The 22514-nt window shown below is 44.8% G+C and overlaps 1 protein-coding gene across 1 annotated transcript in view; it reads left to right on the top strand.

The window, feature by feature from the left end:
* CACNA1G (calcium voltage-gated channel subunit alpha1 G) overlaps positions 1 to 22514 on the top strand; it is a 282700-nt gene that overhangs the window by 215364 nt on the left and 44822 nt on the right. The window contains exons 18-21 of the mRNA XM_073310526.1: positions 2683 to 2783; positions 5158 to 5281; positions 12422 to 12490; positions 13604 to 13788. Of these exons, the coding sequence (XP_073166627.1) occupies positions 2683 to 2783; positions 5158 to 5281; positions 12422 to 12490; positions 13604 to 13788 (479 nt within the window). The remainder of the gene's footprint in view (positions 1 to 2682; positions 2784 to 5157; positions 5282 to 12421; positions 12491 to 13603; positions 13789 to 22514) is intronic.

Here is a 22514-nt window from a genome sequence, read left to right as displayed (position 1 = left end):
GTATCACAGGTTTAGCTACTACTCTGCTGAGTGACCACAAGCAAGTCCCTGCACATCTCTGTGCCTCTGTTTCTCCATTTTACAAATAGGGATAAAGACACTGATCTTCTTTGAGGATAAAAAGTGCCATTGGGCTTGATCCAAAGCCCATTAAAGTCAATCGAATAATTCCCATCGACTTCTTGGACTTTTGTACCTGTCCCTATAAGAGCTATGTCATGGCATTATCCAGAATTAAAAATATGGAGTGTGTGGGGAAGAGGAGTATACAGTGAAGATACAGGAAATTAAGAGACCTATGGATTATTTAGTCAGGGCAAATTGTTTCAAGTTATTTGTCATGAGAAGGCAAGACTGTAACCTGGAAAGTGGTCATCATTTTCACATCAGACCCATGATGAAAACTTGGGCCTTATAATTCACTTAGACCCTAAGTGCCATTCGATTGTCCTTTTGGTCCTTGGAGGTACTAGATGGATCTTCTGTATGCAGTGTGCAAAATTCCGCTTCTGCTTTCACCCCATGCGACTCTATTGGCATCAGTAGGTTTGCAAGCAATGTATGCGTACAACTTGGTCCAATGTGTCGATATCAATTACAGCTTAAACTATAAGAAGTTTGAGGTAATTCAGTAAAGCTCTAAATATTTGACATATAGCCCAGCAATTGGGATAATAATGGGTGTATAAATCCAAGAGTTGATTGGTTATAAATGATAATCTCTTAAAAGTTAACCTTCAGACTATAAGAACAGGAGTACTCGCAGCACCTTAGAGACTAACAAATTTATTTGAGCATAAGCTTTCGTGTGCTACAGCGCATTTCACGGAAGCTTATGCTCAAATAAATTTGTTAGTCTCTAAGGTGCCACAAGTACTCCTGTTCTTTTTGCGGATACAAACTAACACGGCTGCTACTCTGAAACCCTTCAGAATATAGTGGATTTCCAACTAAAGGCAATATCTGAAGTCTGAAATTCTAGCATGTTGGAGGAAGATGGATAGAACCTGTGGCTAGTTTTGTTTTGGGGAAATCAGGTTTTAGTTTTGCAAAATCCAATCCAATCCATGGTGATTTTTTGCCCATTCCCCCTTTGTCTGATCCTCTCCTAATGTTATGGGAGGGGGTTTCAGCGAAATGGCTCTGCTTTAGACCTCTCCCCGGTTGGAGATTCAAGGACTAAATTGTGCTACCCTTATTGACGTCCAGTAGCACTTTGCTGCACAAGTAACTCCATTGATTTCAAAAAAGTTGGCACATGTTATAAGCTAGTATTCAGTGCAAGTAAGGGTAGCTCTCTGCCCTGAGGGGCTGGCACATTGCTACGTGGTTTATGGTCTTATGGAAAGAACAAATCTAATATCGGATACAGCTGTACTCTATGGGCCTCATCCAAAGCCCATTGAAGTTAATAGAAAGATTCCTGGTGACACTAACAGACTTTGGATCAAAGCCCCAAAATCTGCCCTCCTGTCTTAAGCCACCATGGTGTAAGTAATCTATTAAAATGGTAAGGAAAGTGCACACTTGACATTCTGTTAACGGACCCAAGTGGAAATCACGGGTGACTCCTCCAATATCACAGTGGTGCACAAATATGCCAGTCATAAAGTTCCAGGCAGGAATGAACCTGGTCATCAAGCCTGAGCTCACGGATATCACAGGCCGCTGTACGCCACCCAGCCAGCTGCACACCCAGTCCAGCAGCCAGAGTTAGACCGAAATCCCACCGACACAGGAGTCCACAAGTGGCAGGCAGATGTCTGACCCTCTGCCCTTTTTATTGTCTCTAACATAAGCCCTATATGTTCCTCTTTTACTTCGAATTAAACCTCGGAAGATTCGGGCAAACATCTGTTAAGTATCCAGAATGTCTGAGACTGACCACAGAGCAGAGATTTTAACCAACACACTTGTCCTGTTAGTGTATTCATGATGCTATAAAAATAATGGTAACAGAGTTTTCAGATGTTTAGAGAGTCCTGTCACTAATCAGCGCAGACCTGGGCTCTGCTGGACTGTGCCCCAGTTTTTGCTGGCAGTGCCATGCACAGTGGGGTCTTTGATTTTTTTCAGCTCATAATCAGCTGCTTTGCTGAATGGTGAGTGACATTTCTGCTATAGGAAAAAATGTGCCATCTTAGTTTTGTGACTTATTAGGTTTGGAAGACCCTTTTCTTTAAAAAAACAGCTTTCTCTGTTTTTTTCTTTATGATAACTTTTAAAATGCCGTCTCCATGTTAGAGTGGTGACTGTGAGCAGATACCATGTGCAGCAGTGCTTGTCCACACTGTAGATATCTTTAAATTTATGGCCTCCCTCTTCCTTTACACAGCTGTGCTTAAGACATTTCTGTAAGTGGAGTTGCATGCATGTACTCTTAGGTATCATCAATCCATCCCTGAGATGCACAGCAGGTCATGTGTACCCATGCTGCCAATTTCATTATTTTAGTTTTGTATTATACACAAGAAATGTCATTCAGAAATGACCCCAGCTCACAGGCCTGCAGTACTGCCATGTAACTTCCAGGTTGACAGGGAGGAGGAGAAATTAAAGCATCACAAGGGTTTCACGCTTGGTTGTTTGCTTTGTCTGGGTTTCACTCCATGGCTGATGCTTGCTGTAGTTGCTCAGAATAACTGATTACAACTCACTGTACAGTTGTCATTTTTCTTTTAGAGCAAAAGTGAGCGTATGAAGGCTTGGATAAGGGCACACCTACCTTCCTGGTGCAAAGAAAGGGATTCCTGGTCTATCTACATCTTTGCTCCTCACTCTAAGTAAGGCAACTTGCATAATAATGTGATAGCTGTGGGTAGAATTGAATGTAAGAGTTACAGTGGATTACGCTGCCCCAGCACCGTGAAGTTCAGAGTCTTCATTGTATGCCAGCCTGCCCATCTCCTAGCTGCTGCATCGATGAGGGTAAAGCCCACAGCCCTATCTAAATCTTGGAGACAGATTCTTTCCCCTTTCCACTCCCTATGTACCACTCCATTGACATATAGTAGCAATACGGGTTGCTGCAACTGGCTGGAGAGCATTCCCGTGGTGCAGATAAATTGTAGGGTTACTGTAAGCCCTAATGTAAGGATGAGCTGTGGGCAGATCATGGGTGTGGGCTCTTCGCTTATAGTATCTCTGGGATCAGGGGCTGCACTGTAGATCATAGCCAGCAAAAGGAGCAGCCCCTCACTGCTTTAACTTACACCAGGATCAGGTTCAGCTCCCAGAACAGCCTACAATACGGAGCGTGAAAAGGTGGTTTAAAGTCATCTTTGCCCTCACCCATGCCCTGTGCCTCCTGGAGGTGCGGCACGGAATCTGAGCCCCTGTTTATTCACCTGGGGTACCTGAGGAACTCTGCTTCCTCCCTTAGGATAGGTGGTCCTTTGGTCCTAAGGACTTGTGGACATCAGCTGTTACCCCATATCAATAGACAGGTTCCAGACATTGCTTCATGGGCACACACTGTTCGTTAAAGAAAGAGAGCAGAACCCAATGAGAGCCTTTGCCCTAGTGGAGGTGAGTACCAGGGGAAACCATGCTGCTCCAGGCCCCTAAAGGTCAAGGGGTCAGAATAGCTGCTGGAGGTAGCAGCGACCAGTTGTTTGCCCAGTCGTCTGTGGTGGTGGTCAGAGATGGTGTGTAACTTACAGTCCCCTTCAGGCAGATTCTCCTTGAACTACTCTCACCAGTTCTTCTTGACTTCACAAGGAGCTGCAAAGAGGTGTGTGTTCAATTAAGCTGGGAGCCACTTTAACTGATCCCCTTCTTCCAGCTCCTCAGTGTGTAGTTAGGGGTGGGGCTGTAAGTAGCTCCAGGGGAGTCTAACTTAGTATAAAGGAATTGAAGCTAGTGTCAGGGGATCTAAATTGCACATCACCCTTAAATCTGGCCCTGCGAGTCTATGGAAGTCTATAAGAGGCTGGCAATGCTTGCCTGGAACACCTCACCCTCTTAGCAGGTGTTGAGCCTGCTGGCAGAGTTAAGTTGGTCCTGCTTGACTCACTGGGGCAGGCAACTGGTTACTCCGTTCCATGACGCTGCCAGCAGGAGCCCACTGGGAGGTGGGAGGATCTAGGCTGTGGGCTGAGAAGTCATAAGGGAGGAACCCCAGGCACAGCCACGCTTGAGAGAGAAGGCTTGAACAGATCTTTATTATTCTGTTGTTAATTTCTTTCTTAATAAAGCCAAGCACCCAGGGTGAGCTTTTGACTCTACACAGTAGGTAGAAAAAACACCTGGGTACAGTGGCTAGGTACATCCAATAGCATCTAAATTGGTGTCACATATGCATTGAGGGGACCAAAAGAAAGTATTACACCAACTTAGTCTCTAGACTTAGACTTGCCTCTGAATTTGGGCCTTTGTGTTCCCTTTCTCCCATCGCCTAGTCACACCCTTCCAGGAAAGGCTTGTTGCTTACATAAAGGAGCAAGAGTCTTTTGTTCTTTCCAAGGGTCAGCTGCTATATGGCCATCTGGAATCAGTGCCCTGATACACGTTCATGCAGCAATGTCATGGCTTGTCCTAGGGGACGCCTTGTGTTTTTAAGCTGGAGGCCCAAAGCAGCATTACAATTCATTCATACAATGATTACATAGATTTTTAGAAACAGACTTTGGGAAATGTAATACCATATTATAAATCCTGCATCAACATACAGCCATCTGTCATGCTAAATAGTTCTTGTTCCTTTGTTCAGCATAGCATTCTTTAGCCAACACACTCAAACTGGGCTATTTTCGAGCTAGAGATGGAGTGAAATTAGAGCCTTGAATCCAAACGTGTCTCTGACCCTTGGAGTAAAGGAGAGCTTGAAATCCGAACCTGGCAATAGGTGTAAGTTGCAAGCGGCTGCTCTCTTTACAATGAACCAAACCCCAAATCCAACCAAGCACCCCTAAACTTTGTGGTGGTTGCAAACTGTGTTCAGATTTTGTGGCTTGAACCCTTTTCTGTTTATACTGAGAAAAATTTGCTAACACATGGCCACCCTAGAGAAGGAGTTGGGAGTCAGCAGTGCACCTGCTTTTCAAGCCGACTGTTCAGTTCTCACGCCGTGCATAAGGCTGACGCTTTGACAAAAGTGTTTCAGACCAGTTAGGTGTTAACAGCTCATTATGTGTCTTTTTTGTCTTTTCTGGACAGATTCCGTCTGATGTGCAATAAAATCATCACTCACAAGATGTTTGATCACATCGTCTTGGTTATTATCTTCCTGAACTGCATTACCATTGCCATGGAACGGCCCAAAATTGAGCCCCACAGTGCTGTGAGTATCAGAGTTATGCATTCATTGTGGAGCCACCAAAGCTCAAGTCACACTGGACTCTCTCTCTCTCTCTCTCTCTCTCCTTCATACTATTAAGAAAAAGGAGGCCAGATCCTCAGCTGGTATGTATCTGCATAGCTATACTGAAGTCATTGGGGCTATGCTGATTTACACCAGCTGAGGATCTGGCCCCGAATTCCAGATCAGGAATCAGATCCTTAGGGGCCATGCGGCTGCTTTGTACAACTCTGATACAGTGCTTGGACCACAAACCCTGTCTGTCTGGCCCAGAGAGGATCTGCCAGTGAGAGATGAGCATGCAGTGGTATAGAGCCAACTTGGAGGCTATATACCATCCACCCTTCCTGCTGCTCGTGGTGTGTGGGACGTGCAGATGGCTAGATAAAAGGGAGCACCACACGTAGGGACGTCCCCTGCACTGCCCTGGTCCAGCAGTATGTTTTAGTTCTTTGTGATCATTACACGCCAGCGTAAGTAAGGGCAGCCCTCAGGCTCCAACACAGCACAGAGGAAACAGCCAGGCACAGAGCATCACGATCATCAGGGCAGTGCATGGGAGGGCTTTAAGCCATCTCTGCGTGCTGCTCGTGCCTTGTGCTCTGAACATCATGGCTGTATCCAGGGATCTTGCCCCAGCTGTTTATAATTTGCCATTCATGGTTTATTTAAAAGAAAATCAATCCTGCCTATGCGGCATTAACTTCAGCAATAAACGTACCTTTACAGCACATGCTGAAGTGGACTTTCCATGATGCTGCCAACAGACAGGGATTCTTTCAGGCATTCAATCCTCTGCCCTCACCAAAGTTTCTTTAATCTGATTCTGAAACGTACAAGAACAGCACTCATTTGCTGGGAAAGACATCAAGGCTTCCACTTTTAATATCCCATCTCCCCAGCCACAATCAGACTGTTTTAATACATGATATAGCTAGGACATCTGTCTCCATTTTCTTCTCTGATAAGCATTCAAACACTTTTACTCTCTCTGCGCAATGTTAGCTCCTTCCATCTGTTCTGCATCGGCGTATGGGTGGTGGGAAGGGATAGGGGGAAGCTGTTCATTTTGTACTTTTCTGGCTTCTTTGTCGATCATCTTTGTTATGACATAAGCAAATTGAATGGATACAAGCACTGTAATTCCATTTCCCTGAACCATTTGCTTTAATAAATTGCATAATGATTTTTCAAACCAGACCCTCATAACATCAACTCCTATCAGTCAGATGGGCAGAATCATCCACTTGCTCTTTTATTTTTGTATCGATTGTGGCTGAGAGGTACACTAGGCTGCCTCTGACATATTGCAAAAGACTGTTCATATTGCAACAATATAAATCCCTGATCCCTCAGTGCATGAGTACCTTGCTGTTTATTGACTGTGGATCTTTAGGCTGAGATCTTAAAACTAAGGTTCTTTGTGCTCTTTGTGTACATTAAAGATCCCCCTAGTGCTCCTCCTCAGAGAATAAGCCCCAATCTCCTTAAGCCAAATTTCTTTCCTTCACTGTTGTGCAATAAGTGACTGTCCTCCACCCCAGAGATGGCTTCATTTCATTGCATGTATACAGTAGCAAAGTGCTTTGGAGTCTTTCTATATAAATGTAAACTCTCATTATCATTTTGTCATCTGTCAATATGTGAGTCCAGCGGGTTTTCTGAGGATATAGCTGGGGAAAGATGCTGGGTTGGTAGCCCTGGATAGTGAAGCCTCTGTATCCCCAGAATATGTGCAGCATGGATAATAGCTCCAATGCAGACTTCCTCACAGCTCCCTAGCCCTGCCCGGGAGGGGCCCACCATTAGGGTGAGTGGTGATCAGTCTTCACAACCCATTCGGTCCTTGATCTCTTCTGAGTCTTGCAAGGTTGCCAGTTAATGCCAGGGGTGGTGGTGGCTTTTGTGATCCCTTGGGAACTGGACTTTAGCCACCAACCAGCCAGCAGATGGTAACAACTCTTAGTCACTTCCAGCCTGGGCTGGATCCGAAACAATGAACTTAGACGGGGAAGCATGACCTATTTTGGGCGCAATGTTATGACAAATGCTCTAGCATGCCACAGAAGGCTCAAGAAGCTCAATCTATTTAGTTTAACCAAGAGAATATTAAGGGGTGACTTGATCACAATTTATAAGTACCTAGATGGGGAACAAATATTTGATAACGGGCCCTTTAATCCAGGAGACAAAGATATAAACACGATCCAATAGCTAGAAGTTGAAGCGAGACAAATACAGGCTGGAAATGGTGTACCTTTGTAGCAGTGAGGGTAGTTAGCCATTGGAACAGTTTACCAGTGGTCATGATGGATTCTTCTCCATCACTGGCAATCTTTAAATTAAGATTGGCTGTGTTTCTAAAAGTTCTTCTGTAGTAATTTTTTTTGGGGGGCGGGGAAGGAAGTTCCATGGCTGGTGTCATACGGGAGGTCCGACAAGATGATCACAGTGGTCCTTCCTGGCCTTGGTCCTTATGAATGGGGCCTATAGTATGGAGCAGGGTTCCTGCAGATCAGTATTCTGTTTTCACCAAACACTCATATTTTTCCAAACACGTTAATGAAACAGGCTTGTCATTCAGGATGGGAGTTTTGTGAAACAAGGTTTGGATCCCCTTGAAACTATTAAAACAAAAACACCCTTTTAATGAGAGTCCATTGATGCCACTCTCCATTAACTCACTTTTTTTTAATGAATTTGACATTGTGAATTTGGATGCTGCTGGAGCTTATTTGGAGCTCTCAGCCATTGTTTAACTTACAGATGCCTTTTTTCGACTTCTGTTCCCCATTAGACATTGTCAGGCGGGCTGCTCGGACAGTTGCTGCACATGTAAAAGGCTGGCTAGGGTGGGATGGGCATGCTCCTCACATGAGCTCGCTCTTTGAGTGCGGGAACAGATGAACTGCTTTGGATGCTGGGCTCCCTCCCCAGCCAGTCCATTGTGGGAAGTTGTCCTGACATTTCACATGGGTAACTTCTAGTGACTTTAGTGGGTTTCGTGCAGCTGATGAAGGCTGAGATTTTTCCAAAGCTGGTGAAGGGATCTGGAGGCCCTGTTCCCATTGAAATGAGTGAGAACTGGGTGTCTGTATCTTCTAGGCAGCTTTGGAAATCCCCTTGTAGCTCTTGGTATTGTGGAGACTCTTAGAAAGCTAGAGCAAAGAATTTCTTTGCTGTCCCAACTTTCTTTGGAGGTATTAAATGCTGCTGTCTGGACTCACCTGCTGAATATTGCAGAAATAGGGCCAGATCTTCAGCTGGTGTAAATCAGCATAACTCCATTGAAGTTATAGCAGCTGAGAATCTGGCCCACACATTTAGGAGCATTTCTTCACATTCTGAATGGCTCTTTGGTCCCATGTTGGGTCCCCTTAGAGCCCTGTCCAGAAACCCTTGCACAGAGGGGTATTTTGTTTGCACGGATGTTCGGGGAAAGGCTGGTGTGTGTTTGTGGGTTTTTTTTTTTATGGTGACCTGGATTCACACGCAAATACAGGTATTCGTTTTCCACTCCGTGCTATTTGTTGTTCTCCAGTTTAAAAGCCATCTGACCTGGGCCTCTGGGACATTGCACCAGTCAAGGTGTGGGATGGCCCTGGGTGAGGACAAGAGTGGGAGCAGCAAAGATGGGGAGGAAAGGTGGGGTCTCTCGTGCTGTTTGAAATGGGAGAAGTGAGAGGATTGGTTGGGAGTCTGGATGTGGAGGAGCCAACAGTGTGGCGCGTGGGAGATAAGGAGGACAGTGGTACTGCCAGTGGTGAGGGGAGAATGAGGCACCCTGGTCTTGCCAAGACTCGGAGGAGATTTCTGAGATGCAGAAGTGGACAGAGGAGAGAGAGCCCAGGGGCAGGAGGTAGGTGAGAGAACCATCAGCCTGGGTATGGTAACCATGGGAGCCAGTGAGGTCACCCAGGGATCAAGGTGAGCTGGACAGAAGATGGAAAGCAGAAGCGGGGAACACCCAAAGGAGGCACCGCAGGAGATGCTGAAGGAATGGCGAGAGCGAGCCAGGGCAGACATGGGCACACAGCCCTGTTCCAGCTGACAGAGCTCTTGCCTGGAAACACAAATAGTTATTTTAGCTTCACTTGTTTCAAATAATTGTACTTTGCCTTCCAGAGCCATGGATTTTCTAACTGCCTAGAGCCAGTTCTCTACCTCTCCCAATTAGAGCTGGCCAGTCAGAGCAGGGGAGGCAGGCCTTCCTGTTCCGGAGAGTAGGGGATGCGGTGCGTGGAGACTGCACTTCCAAATCGCTGCACACTTGCCAAAGAGAAGTGTAATATTCTGACTCTTTTATACCTGCTATTACCATTTTATCTGCACTGCCTAAAGCAGGTGCTTATCCGCTCCTGCAGATGCTCAGCCCCACCGCACACTTGCCGACCTTTTGTGCCGCACTCTCTTGAAGACCAGGGATGTCTTCTATCATGGCTCGTGCAGTCACAGCAGGGGTCTTTACGACGTGATTAATTATGGACACCAGGATGGAAACAAGCTACTTAGTGATTCCTGTGTCACTCTCAGTAAATCATGGCCTGGCAAGTGAGAGTTTCCATGGTGTTTTCTCGTAGTTAAATTGCAGCTGGTTTTTAGAGAGCTGCATTTCTTAGAGAACTGCTCTTTAGGGAGCAGTGGAAATAAATCCAGCATCTCTAGTAACGTTAACGTTACCATAATGTTACAGTGAGATGTTTTAGTCCCTGTGTGAGAGTGCACACAAACACACACACACTCTGTGTTTGTCTTACTCCCCCCTTCCAACTCTCCATCTCACAGTGCAAGCAATCAGAGATTGTGTAGGGATTAGGGGGAAATGTAATTTATTTAATGATCATCATTAAAAAGAAAGGTTTCTGCTGGTTATAGATAGGGAATTAGGCCATGGCTCTCCTCTGTAATCACTAGTTACTTACACAGAAAGAAAGCATGGTTTAGTGGTTAGACGATAGGACTGGGTTAGAGCATGGGAACACTGCTGGGTTCTGTTCCCAGTTCTCTCGTGGTCTTGGGCAAGTGATTTAAACTTCTTGGAGGCAGACCCTCAGCTGGTATAAATTGCCATAGTTTCATTGACTTCAATGAAAACATGGAGACATTCCAGAAGACTGGAAAAGGGCAAATATAGTGCCCATCTACAAAAAGGGAAATAAGGAAAACCCGGGGAATTACAGACCAGTCAGCTTAACTTCTGTACCTGGAAAGATAATGTAGCAAATAATTAAGACATCAATTTGCAAACACCTAGAAGATAATGAGGTGATAAGTAACAGTCAGCATGGATTTGTCAAGAACAAATTGTGTCAAACCAACCTGATAGCTTTCTTTGACAGGGTAACAAGCCCTGTGGATAGGGGAGAAGCGGTAGATGTGGTACATCTTGACTTTAGTAAGGCTTTTGATACTGTCTCACATAACCTTCTCATAAACAAACTAGGGAAATGCAACCTAGATGGAGCTACTATAAGGTGGGTGCATAACTGGTTGGAAAATCCCAGAGAGTAGTCATGCTGGAAGGGCATAATGAGTGGGGTCCCGCAGGGACTGGTTCTTGGTCTGGTTCTGTTCAATATCTTCATCAATGATTTAGATAATGACATAGAGAGTACACTTATAAAGTTTGCGGATGATACCAAGCTGGGAGGGGCCACATGTGCCTTGTAGGATAGGATTAAAATTCAAAATGATCTGGACAAACTGGAGAAATGGTCTGAAGTAAATAGGATGAAATTCAATAAGGACAAGTACAAAGTATTCCACTTAGGAAGGAACAATCAGATGCACACATACAAAATGGGAAATGACTGCCTTGGAAGGAGTTCTGCAGAAAGGGATCTGGGGGTCATAGTGGATCACAAACTAAATATGAGTCAACAGTGTAACACTGTTGCAAAAAAAGCAAACATCGTTTTGGCATGTATTAGCAGGAGTATTATAAGCAAGACACGGGAAGTAATTCTTCCACTCTACTCCATGCTGATTAGGCCTCAACTGAAGTATTGTGTCCAGTTCTGGGTGCAACATTTCAGGAAATATGTGGACAAATTGGAGAAAGTCCAGAGAAGAGCGACAAAAATGATTAAAGGTCTAGAAAACATGACGTATGAGGGAAGATTGAAAAAATTGGGTTTGTTTAGTCTGGAGAAGAGAAGGCTGAGAGGGGACATGATAACAGTTTTCAAGTACATAAAAGGTTGTTACGAGGAGGAGGGAGAAAAATTGTTCTTCTTAACCTCTGAGGATAGGACAAGAAGCAATGGGCTTAAATTGCAGTAAGGGAGGTTTAAGTTGGAAGTTAGGAAAAACTTCCTGTCAGAATGGTTAAGCACTGGAATAGATTGCCTAGGGAGGTTGTGGAATCTCCATCATTGCGGAGCCGGTTAGACAAACATCTGTCAGAGATGGTCTAGATAATACTTAGTCCTGCCTTGAGTGCAGGGGACTAGACTAGATGACCTCTCGAGGTCCCTTCCAGTTCTATGATTCTATGGCAGTTTACACCAGCTGAGGCATGGTTTCTCTGTGCCTCAGATTGCCTTTCTGTAGAGTGGGTATTCAGCTTACTTTACAAGAATCATTAAGTCCCACAACAACCATGTGAAGTACTCTGAGAACCACAGGTGAAGGGTTGTGAGACACCCACTATGTATCATTCATAAGAAAACTCTCCTTACATCTGTCAAGCACCCCCATGCATCCCAGAGTACTTGGGATGGGTAAAGGAATGGTATAGAACCTGGGAAAGTGTGGAATGGCCAAAGGATACATAGAAAGAATGGTTTAGATTTAAGAGAGAAAGCATGTGAATTTCAATTGCACCCTTCGCTTATTTCACCCATCACCTGTGGTGAAGCAAGCAGAATCCTATAGAGAAAGCTGGCAGCTGTCCATGGTACTGACATACACAAAGTAACATAGGAAAAGAGCTCTATAAACAAGTGAAATGTTATCATGTAAATGTTTGGACATCATCTTCAGGAGCAAACATTCCAAGACTTATTTCAGCATAAAATCAGGAGAACATTAAGCAACTACCCAAATATATATCTCAAGAGAGAGATTTGGAGAGCAGACTATAAAACCTTGTCTCTCGTTTTCTTTTTTTATTTTTTATAGGAACGAATTTTCCTAACGCTGTCCAACTACATCTTCACAGTAATCTTCCTGGCTGAGATGACAGTTAAGGTAAATGAAGCCAAAGCATAAGCCTGGCTGTGCTGCATTAGCACCATTTTATTACTTTGGATTTCTAAAGCCCCTGTGCCCATTTTTCCAGAGATTATCATGTCTTAATCTACTCTGCTACTTGAGAAGGAGAAGTAACCCAATAAATACCATGCACTTTATTCTCCATGCATTTTGCACCACCATCATTCCACTGAAGTTATTCCTGATTTTTTGGAGTATAGATGAGATGAGAGGCCTCAAATCAGCAGTCCATCACTTTTCAATAGAGCACTTAAGCGCATGCTTTACTTCAGCCATGTGGGTAAGTCCCATTGATTTCCATGACCTAAAGATAAGTTTACGCTTAAGTGCTTTGGTGAAGAAGCAGTGTGACATAGTGGCTAATGTACTGGACTGAGATTCTATTCCTATCTCTGCCTGCCTCTGGCTGTTGGGTGACCTTGGGCATGTCATTTCACCTCCCTGTGCCTCAATTTTCCCATCTGTAAAATGTGGATAATAATACTGACCCCTTGGTGAAGTGCATTGAGATCCACTAATGACAAGTGCTGTGTTAGAGCGACGTGGTGGTGGTGGTTTGCTGTTGTTTTATTAAAAGTATGCGTAAATGCTTTGCTGAATTAGAGCCAAAATCAGGCCAAAAGATTGGCAAGACTTTTTCCTGTATGTCGCTCTCATATAATTCATAGCATCTTAGAACTATTCTCTTCTCATTTGGAAACTTCCCCTGTCTTCTGTATTTGCAAATCTGGTGGAAAGCAATAGCCTATAGTCAGGACCTCGAAACCACTTCTCTCCCCCAGTAGCCCAAATAATCATGTGATCAAATCTTATGTGCAACAGCTATACGTTAATAGAATCACTTTTGCACAACTAGGTTTAGTTGCATTAAAAATACATCAGCTGTTAAGGGACAATCTGCGGTGTTTTTTGCAGTTATTTTTATAGTCCTTACGGTATCACACTTTACAAAATTGTCTAATTAGGTTTCTATACTGGGAAGCAAATGGACTCGCAATCACTTATCTGTGAATAATGTATTAGCTGCAAGTCGCTAACTGGAAGAAACATACTGGCTGAATTAGTCATAACTTGTTGCCATTTGGGCAGGTGGTAGCGCTCGGCTTGTGCTTTGGGGAGAAGGCCTACCTGAAGAGCAGTTGGAATGTGCTCGATGGGGTGCTGGTTCTCATCTCGGTCATTGACATCCTGGTTTCAATGGTATCGGACAGCAGCACTAAAATTCTTGGAATGCTGAGGGTCTTGAGGCTGCTGCGAACACTCAGGCCATTAAGGTAAGCAGCGATTTGGGGCTAGATAAGATAGAAAAGGGGAGCAGGTTGGCTGTGCAAGCTTCTGGTTGGGGATGGTTCCCTGAATCTCTCCATGCAAAGAAACGGAACTGTTTTCTGGAGTGCGATGGAAGGGCCCAGTGAGACCGAAAATGAGGGATTTGCTGCTCAGTTCTGTGCACAACCTGTCATTGCCTTTACAACAAACTCCCAGCCTGATTGTGAGACATGACGTCCTCGGGTCCTGTTGGAGTCAAGGGGAGCTCCAGGCACTCAACACATCTCAGGGTCAGGCTTCACTGTGTAGCAAACTGATCAGTGCCCCCTTTGCTCATTAAGACACACATCCCCTGCTATTTGTGCTCTCATTCACTCTGCGTGAAGTGTTCCTTAACAGCTCCTTTCCCCTCTCCCTTTAGGCAATCAATGGTTTTTGCAACCAAGAATAAAATTAGTAGCAGGTGGCAGTGAAGTTTTGAAGATTCAGAGACCAAACTGTTGCTTAACCTAAAATGTGAAGATTTTTTTTCCTCCAAAATCTCCATTAATTTCACTCTGATACTAATTGTAAGAATGGCCAGATGAGATGAGACCACTGGTCCCTCTAATCGGGTTTCCTTTCGAACAGTGGCCAGTATTGGATGCTTCACGGACAGGAACAAGATATCTTTTAATGGACAATTGAGCAATAACCTGCCCATGGAGGAAGTTTCTTCCTGACTCCAAGCAGACAGTGCTTGGCATATGAAGGTTTATATCCTTACTAAATATGATAACCTATCTAATATAATTGGGGATGTTCTTGTTATGCTGGAACTAACAAGCGTATCATCCCCACAGTCTCTTTACACATACGTTGTATCGCACTCCCCCTCCCTTCATCTGGTGTGTTTTCTCTTGGGGTAGGGGTGTATCTCTTTCTTTCTGTGTGTTTATGCAGGGCCTGGCAAAACAGGGCCTCATTCTGACTGGGCCATCTGTTTGCTACTGCAATATGTATAATAATAATTAATAATTAATAATAAAGGTCACACCATCTGTATATTTCTGACATACTCTCCTCTGAAAGAATCAAAACATAGGCTTTGTCAACATGCCCTGTTAGAGCTGGATCAAAAATCCTTTAAAGCTTTTCCATTGCCTTCAGTAGGCTTTGGATCAGCCCTTTAGTGGGTAAAAAACTAGAGATGAGCAAATTAGCAACTGCTAATATTTTTGCCATATCTGTCCCAAATTGCATGGCTTTTACACCTTTTGCCATTTATGTGCTCAGAAGTCCCCAGATGGTACACACACAGTTCATGGCAAGCATTAAATATTCAGATTTTGAACTCTACTGGTGAGTTTTGATTGAACAGATATGTTGCATGATATATGTCTGTTCCCTGATTGGGTGATCGCAACCCTGACAATCAAGTTTCCAAGATGAATACTTGTGATTGTGGGTTCAGGTTCGGCTTTCTTCAGGTGTTTCCTGGTGTTCCCTTATCGTTTGCGGATTCTGTGAACATTCCTGACAGCATGCTTGTTTGTTAGACTTTTCCACAGAAAGCCACAGGGCAAAAAGGGCACAAGCACCATTAAAACAGATCCATTTAAAGCAAATATTCTCAAACTGGGGCTTGGACCCAGAAAGGTCACAGGGGCTCATGGCCACCCTGCCTTTCCCATACTGCTAAATGGAATGGGGATCCTGGCTAGATTGAAAGAGGTGGCCCCGAGAAGTCCCAGTATGGAAAAGGGCATGTTGGGATTAAAAAGATTGAGAACCACCAGGTTAAAGGTTCGAATGCACATTCACAGAAAATTGTTTACAGTATCTACCAAGCTCTTCTCTCCCCTTTCTAATACATTCACAGAAAAAGTACAAGATAATTGGAATTTCTACAGGTAAAATTAGTATCTATTTCACAGCAGCTTCAACTGAGATGCACATCACATTTGGAGAATCTCCTCCCGTGAAGGTTATTGGTTTTCTCAATGAGCCCGTGTTGTTAGATCACATCTAGATAAGATGTTCTGAGTGAGCTTTACATTCATCTATCGTGTTTCCTGGGGGTTTTTTTTTTCTTCAATTTAAGGCTTTGATCCTGTTGTCAGTGAGACTCCATATCTGCGTATGGGTCAGCCTGCTCAGGATTGGGGCCTTAATTCACATGAGCTGTCCTTGTTCATGTGAATTATCCCATTCACCTCAATGGGATTATTGTATGAGTATAAACTTCCAGTCTGAAAGGGTATTTGCAGGATCAGGCCCTTACATTATTTTGTTCCGTTGGCGTAGGATGTATTTTCTCAAGAGGGTACATGAATGTTTGTGACTGACTAAACGACACAAACACTTCATAATGCAAAGGAAGCTTTTAAACGGTAACCATGAACCTGTTTCCTGAATATGTTCACAGTCGATTCTGTTCCTCTGTCATTAGATTTGTAGGAAATGAAAAGCCAACCGTCAAAGTAGGGGCTTTTTCAGTCATTCATAAATCTCCACATGTGGAAATCCATCCGCTGTTGTGCACGTGCACATATGGACTCAGGTGACCATGACCTCCCTGCCCAAGGCCAGGCAACTTACGTTGCTGTCTCATTTAAGAACAGTAAATGTTGCATTCTTTAGCTCCACCTGTTGGGACGGCTGTGTATGTGCAAGTGTAATTAGGTGCACAACTCCGCCTCCTCTTGTTTTAATCAAAATGAAGCCCATACTGTCTGGGAAATTAGCTGCCATTAATGTGGGAATGGCAATTCGTTGTATGAAGTTCACTTCGGAGCCTGGACCTTGCACAAGGCCCTTTGTGATGCTTGAGCCCGCCCAAACTTTTCATGAGTTGGGGCTGAATTTAGCAAATAGTCTGACGCAATAATTTGGGGGGGGGGCAAATTTTTTAAGCCGCAGCTTTTCACTACAACATTTTCAAGATGAAACGTTTCCGCTTTTCATTTTAGAATTGGTGTTTTGTTTCCAAATTTAACTAAATGTATTTTTAAAAAGTTAAACTCCCAAAAATGAAACAAACACACACTCTCGCACATTCATTTCTGGTCAAATGAAACGTTTCATTTGTCTTGAAACAAATTGCGGGGGGGTTCATTTTGACAAGAAAACCAAAATATTTCCATTTCAGGTCAACCCAAAATTATCAGCCACCGAACTGAAAAAAATTAGTTGGTCACTCAGCTCAAGGTCAGCAAGTGACATCATCTGGCTGCCATTTGCCAACTCCCTGTATGGGCGCAAGGGGTGGAATTGCAAGAATGGCTACTAGGGAGTGTGATGGGGTGTCCACCCCACACAAGGCTTGAAGGGGGGAAGGTGGCTAGGTGGGCCAGTTAACCACCTGGGCTGCACCTAGAGGAGGAGCCAGGGCTAATTAGAGATGAAGCTCATCAGGACAGGAACAAGAGGGGCCTGTATAATGCCCCATAGTTGAAAGTAGAAGGGGACGGTAGAGACAGAAACTGCTGTCACTGTCAAGGTGGCGGAAGGTAGGGTAGGAAGCAACCCAGGGATACAGCAAAAAGGGATAGACCTTGTACAGATCTTGAGTGCTTGTTGTAGGCTCCCTGAACTGGAAACCAGTGTAGAGGGTGGGCCTGGGTTCCCCTACCAGCCACTGGGGAAGTGGCACTGTTATGGGGCAATGAATGGGAAGACTGCCTGGGACAGGGGGTTCCGAGAGACTTTGATATATGCCCCCCAGAAGGAGAGGGCTACAGTGACCTGGCCAGAGGGCCAAGCCACAAAGCAGGAGCAGTTGAGTCTCAAGCGAGCGAGACAGGGAGAGAGATGGAGTGAGCAATGTCAGGAAGGGACGTCAACATGGTAGAGCTAATCCCCAGATGCGACCAGAAGGAGGCGCTCTAGTGGTGAGTGTAGCGTCCCGGGACAGGGAGACATCAGGAGAAAAATCCCTGTGAGAAGCCACCGCTCTACACCTCACAGCATTGAACTTGAGGAAAGTGAAGGGCTTTTGTTAAGTTTCCTTTGGCTTATGGCAGCTTGCCTTGATTTATGGCCCTAGAGGTTTGCTACTTATAAAAGACCTTGCCGATTACTACTTTGTCTTATTTTGCTGTAGAAATACCCCCCTGCCTTATACAGTACATACAGTTGTGTATGCAAAATCACATATGCATATGCAAATCAAGTATTTGCTTGTACACCTGACCAGCAAAGTGTACAGCTGGCCATATACATAAATAAATATCCAATCTGCATATGTGCAAATCATGTACATGCAATTGTGTGGACGTAATTACACATGCCAGTCATTGACTATCAGGCCTAAAACTATACAAAGGGGTATTCAAGCCCCCCTCTAGGCACAGAAGTTTGAAAATGCCATTCACAAAGAAGGGGCATTCCAAGGCGCTTCCACTGCTCTCTCTGATGTACCAGCCTGTAGAAGAATTGCTGATCCAATAAAGTTCCTTCCTAATGTGCTCAACCTGCTGTTGTCAGGACCAAGTGCTACAGCTCAAGATACAAGAGAAATCCAAATTCAAAATGGATTCAGAATTAATTTGGATAGGTTTCAATGCTATTTTACTCTCTTTAGCGCTTTGGCTTCAGCTTCCAAAGCAGATGTGTAAATTATTCACTCTTCCGCCCATCGCAGTATGAAATAGTCATTTCATAGGTTCGCTCCTCTTTATCATATGATCACCCTTGCTGGGTTTTTTTCCCTGTGGAGGAAAGTCTGCATTAACACTGAGCTGCCACTTCTTTATACAAATGGGCTGAGCAGACTAGCAGGCTTAAAGTTAGTAAATATGTTCCAGCTGGAATGAGATTGACAGCAGTCTTGGAGCATCTGCATGCTTGGAGTTTAGCAGCATTGTGACTGCTGAGGCCAGCAGAACCAAGAGGAACTCAAGGGATTAGCTTTTTTTCGTGCTGAAGAACTTCTATGACTCTAACTTCCTCATTTGTCAGATGCCTGACGCAGGCTGAAATTGTCCTTAATGCAATCTTGGCTGGCTACCGTGTCACAATGTCCGGAGGGCTCGAATCAGCTGGATCGTTCAGCACTAAATTGCAAGAGCAGTGGATTGGATAGCATGGGTTTGCAGGCAATAATATCAGCAGGATCTTGGGCAATATTGACGAGGCGCTGGGATGGTTAAAGCCATCATAATGGAGCTGACACTAATATCTCGGAAATGTTGAGGTTGCGTTACTTTGCGGTTCTGTCTAAGGCCTTATCCGGCTCTCATGGGAGTCTTTCCATTGACCTGGTGGATCTTAGCTTCAGTGCCTGTAAGCATGAGGACTGTGATGTTTTTCATTAATTAGTGTTTAACCTTCTGACCGGTGCTGGCAGCAGCAGCAAATGCCAGCTCAATATCCAGAGGTTCCTCTTAAAATTACAGAATAAAAGCATCTTGAGCCCCCACCCAGAAATTTGGGAAAACTAAATACCTCTCCTGGGCGTCTTTAATAGTTAGTACTTCCCGCCTTGCAAGCACCGAGTCTGTGTATAACGAAAAGCAAACTTTTATTGAGGGGACGCAGCATTACTTTGGGAAAACACAGCAACAATGACTCAGAAGTATGCAAACAATAAGTAAACCACCTGCCCCACAGGACCTTGGGCAGGAGTCCTTTGCCTCAGCTTCCCACCTTGCAGTGTGGAAGCCCGATAAATGAATGTTTCTTTAACATGCGTCTCCCCCTTTCCCTCCACTGCACCCCACTCTTGGTTTGTTGTCAGAAGTCAGCAAAGTGTTATGGGCTGCATTTAGGTGTGTTCACCTCCAGTGAGGGAGGCCTCTGCCATTGCTCTGCTGTGTCCATGGTCTGGTTAAGTCCAGCCCTACAGCCCCATGCTTTTAGTAATCACTCTTCTAGGATTTGTTGGGCAAGAGGCTGCTTTTGCTGCTGATCTCACCAGGCTGTGTTCTGAGGTTCCATCAACTAGCCCAGACCTTAGTGATTTCAGCTGTTAGTGATTTCACTGGGTAGTGGGGAACCTGCCGACTCTTGCATTGCCTTTGCACGCTGTCTCCACAGCCAATGTAAGGCTCAGCCCCTAGACCTGGGGAGGAAAGGGTCAAATGGCATCTGGGACCTTTAAACAAACTCCTTCCTACCAGAGAGGAAGATCTGTCCCCACCCCTTCTGACAGTCACTTGGATATGGCTCACTACCCCATGTTTAGTGAGTGAGTATGCCCTTTAATCGTACAATAAGGATAAAAGCATTTAATTACCCCTGCTTTCAAGACTTATGTGAATTTTAACCCAAAACAGTGAAAATTAGTCACTTGGCAAAGTAGGTGGTGTGTCTATGCTAATAAGGTTGGCTCATAAGCATAGGTGCAACTCCGTGGGTGCTCCGGGGCTGGAGCACCCACGGGGAAAAATTAGTGGGTGCTCTGCACCCACCGGCAGCCAAGCTCCCCTCTCCCCCACCCCACCTCCGTCCTCCTCCTCCCTGTCCCCTGAGGGCAGCGTCCCCATTCCTCAGCCTACCTCCCAATGCTTCCCGCCCGGCCGCCACCAAACAGCTGTTTGGCAGTGTTAGCACACTCCTGGAGGGAGGGAGAGGAGCGGGAACGTGGCACGCTCAGGGGAGGAGGCAGGGAAGAGGCGGAGCCGGGGTGGAGATTTGGGGAAGGAGTTGGAATGGGGGCGAGGAAGGGGTGGGAAGAGGTGGGGCAGGGGTAGGGTCTCATGGAAGGGGTGGAGTGGGGGCGGGGCTGGGCTGGGGGCAGAGGAGGGGTCAAGCACCCACAGGAAAGAAGGAAAGTCAGTGCCTATGCTCATGAGGTCTTTTCCTCCAATTTCTCTACAGCTGACAGGAGAGATCTCATTCAGACCATTGGTTTACATCTGGGATTACATTTTTCTTCAGATTCTTTTCTGTAGGCCTGGGGATAATGTTACAGGAGAAGCAGCGGGGTGTTGTGTAGGCTGCAGCGCAGACATAACGCAGATATACTGAATGATATTCTGATTAGGAATTTGAAGGAACCAAACTGTTATATAATTTCTTAGCCCCTCTTTCTCAACATGCATCCTCTGTTGGCCAAGACAGAAGAGTGACCTCCTATTCCTTTACCCTGTGTTGGATCGCAGATGATGTCGTATCAGGAAAATCACTTTGTTCCATCTTTAATTTGGTGTTGGTGCTGGTGAAAGTTGCCAGGCCCTGGAGACTGAATTTCTTCATTGTATCCACAGAATAGAGTTTCCTCACAAGAGGAAGGATGGTCCATTGGAGAGCTGCTTGCCCGGGATTCAAGAGACCTGGGTTCAATTTCCTACTGTACCACAGACTTCCTGAGTGACCTTGGGCGCACCACTTAATCTTTGTGCCCCTGTTTTCCCATCTATAAAATGGGTATAATTGCACTTTTTGTGGGGCCGTTGTGAGTAATGTGTATGATTGTGAAGTGCTCAGATACTACAGTTATGGAGAGGCATAAAAGTACCTTGGATTCGTATACAGAATAGGCATCAAACTGACTGAGACCGTGCAAACTTTCCCCTAACATGCTTAAGCCCTGATCTGGGTGTATTTCAGTCTTCATGTGCTTTAGTCTGTCGGCTGAGACGATCAAAAAGGGTGCTAATGAGGACAGTGTTCATTGTTTGTGATGTGGAACCCTGCCTGCCCAGAAGTGATCTGAGATCAACAAACATATTTAACATAGCGTGCTAAACTGCCGTATGAGGGTAATGATTTGTTTTGGTCGCTGCCAGCCTGGCTTAGATTTGATTCACAGCCTTAAAGGTTAAAGACTTCATAACTCCTTACATTCCTTGAGCCATCCAGTCCTCTCCAAACTCAGGAAAACAGCACAGAGCAGAACAGACAGAGAGCCAGGGAGTGTAATAAGTAACAACAACCGTTACCTGAGCACAACAGCCAGAAAAACAGAAGCATCTGCCTTTTGTGTTGTGTTGGTAGGGAGTGGATAAAAATATCACCATCTGTTTCTTTTTAACAAGGGGAATTGACAAGCTACCCTTGACATTTAGAGTAAATATTTTACCAGAAAGAAGGAATTTTTTTTTTTTTTTTTTTTTTTTTTTTAGTTTTTCAGGCTATTGTTTAAAGCCAACAATTCCTAGTGGGGGGGGAAAAAAAGGAAAACAAAAAACCACCATTATTTTATGGCTATGCATGTAGCTCTGCAGTTTAACTCTATAGGCACCGAGACACACCAGGAATAATGCAAACTTTCAGAGAGCATGAGGCTTATCCATCCTGCACCTTATTAAAGCCAAACATCACTGTCACATGGCCGAGTCCACAGTGACCTCTGCTGGGAGAATGACACAGTCTGGGGCAGATGGAGATTAGACTAGCACTCAGACTGGGAGGTAGTTTTAAGATGGCAAGAGGCAGGTTATTGAGATAGGAAAGCAAAGATGCAAGAAAATGCAGAGGGACACTGAGCTGAGCAGGGAGAGACATTGGGGAGCCTGTGATAGGATCAGTGTAAGACATCCTTGTCCCATAAGTGAACATGTGCTTTACATTTTGAGTGCCAAGTTTTCAAAGGAGCCTTCAAACCGATGTCCAAAAAACACAAACACACACACACACACACACCACTCTATGGGTGCAACATTTTTTGTGCATAAATGCCTGACTTTCCATGCCTACATCTGTAAGCAGCTTGGCCATAAAGACTAGATTTACAAAGTGAGGGAGGCCTCTAACTCCCATTGATGTCAATGGTACTTTTGTAAATCTCACTAGAAACCTATTTGCC

Source organism: Lepidochelys kempii, chromosome 14 (genome assembly GCF_965140265.1).
Source record: "Lepidochelys kempii isolate rLepKem1 chromosome 14, rLepKem1.hap2, whole genome shotgun sequence".
NCBI lineage: Eukaryota > Metazoa > Chordata > Testudines > Cheloniidae > Lepidochelys > Lepidochelys kempii.
Note: the sequence above shows the minus strand (reverse complement) of the source record. Positions and strands in the feature narration are given on the sequence as shown.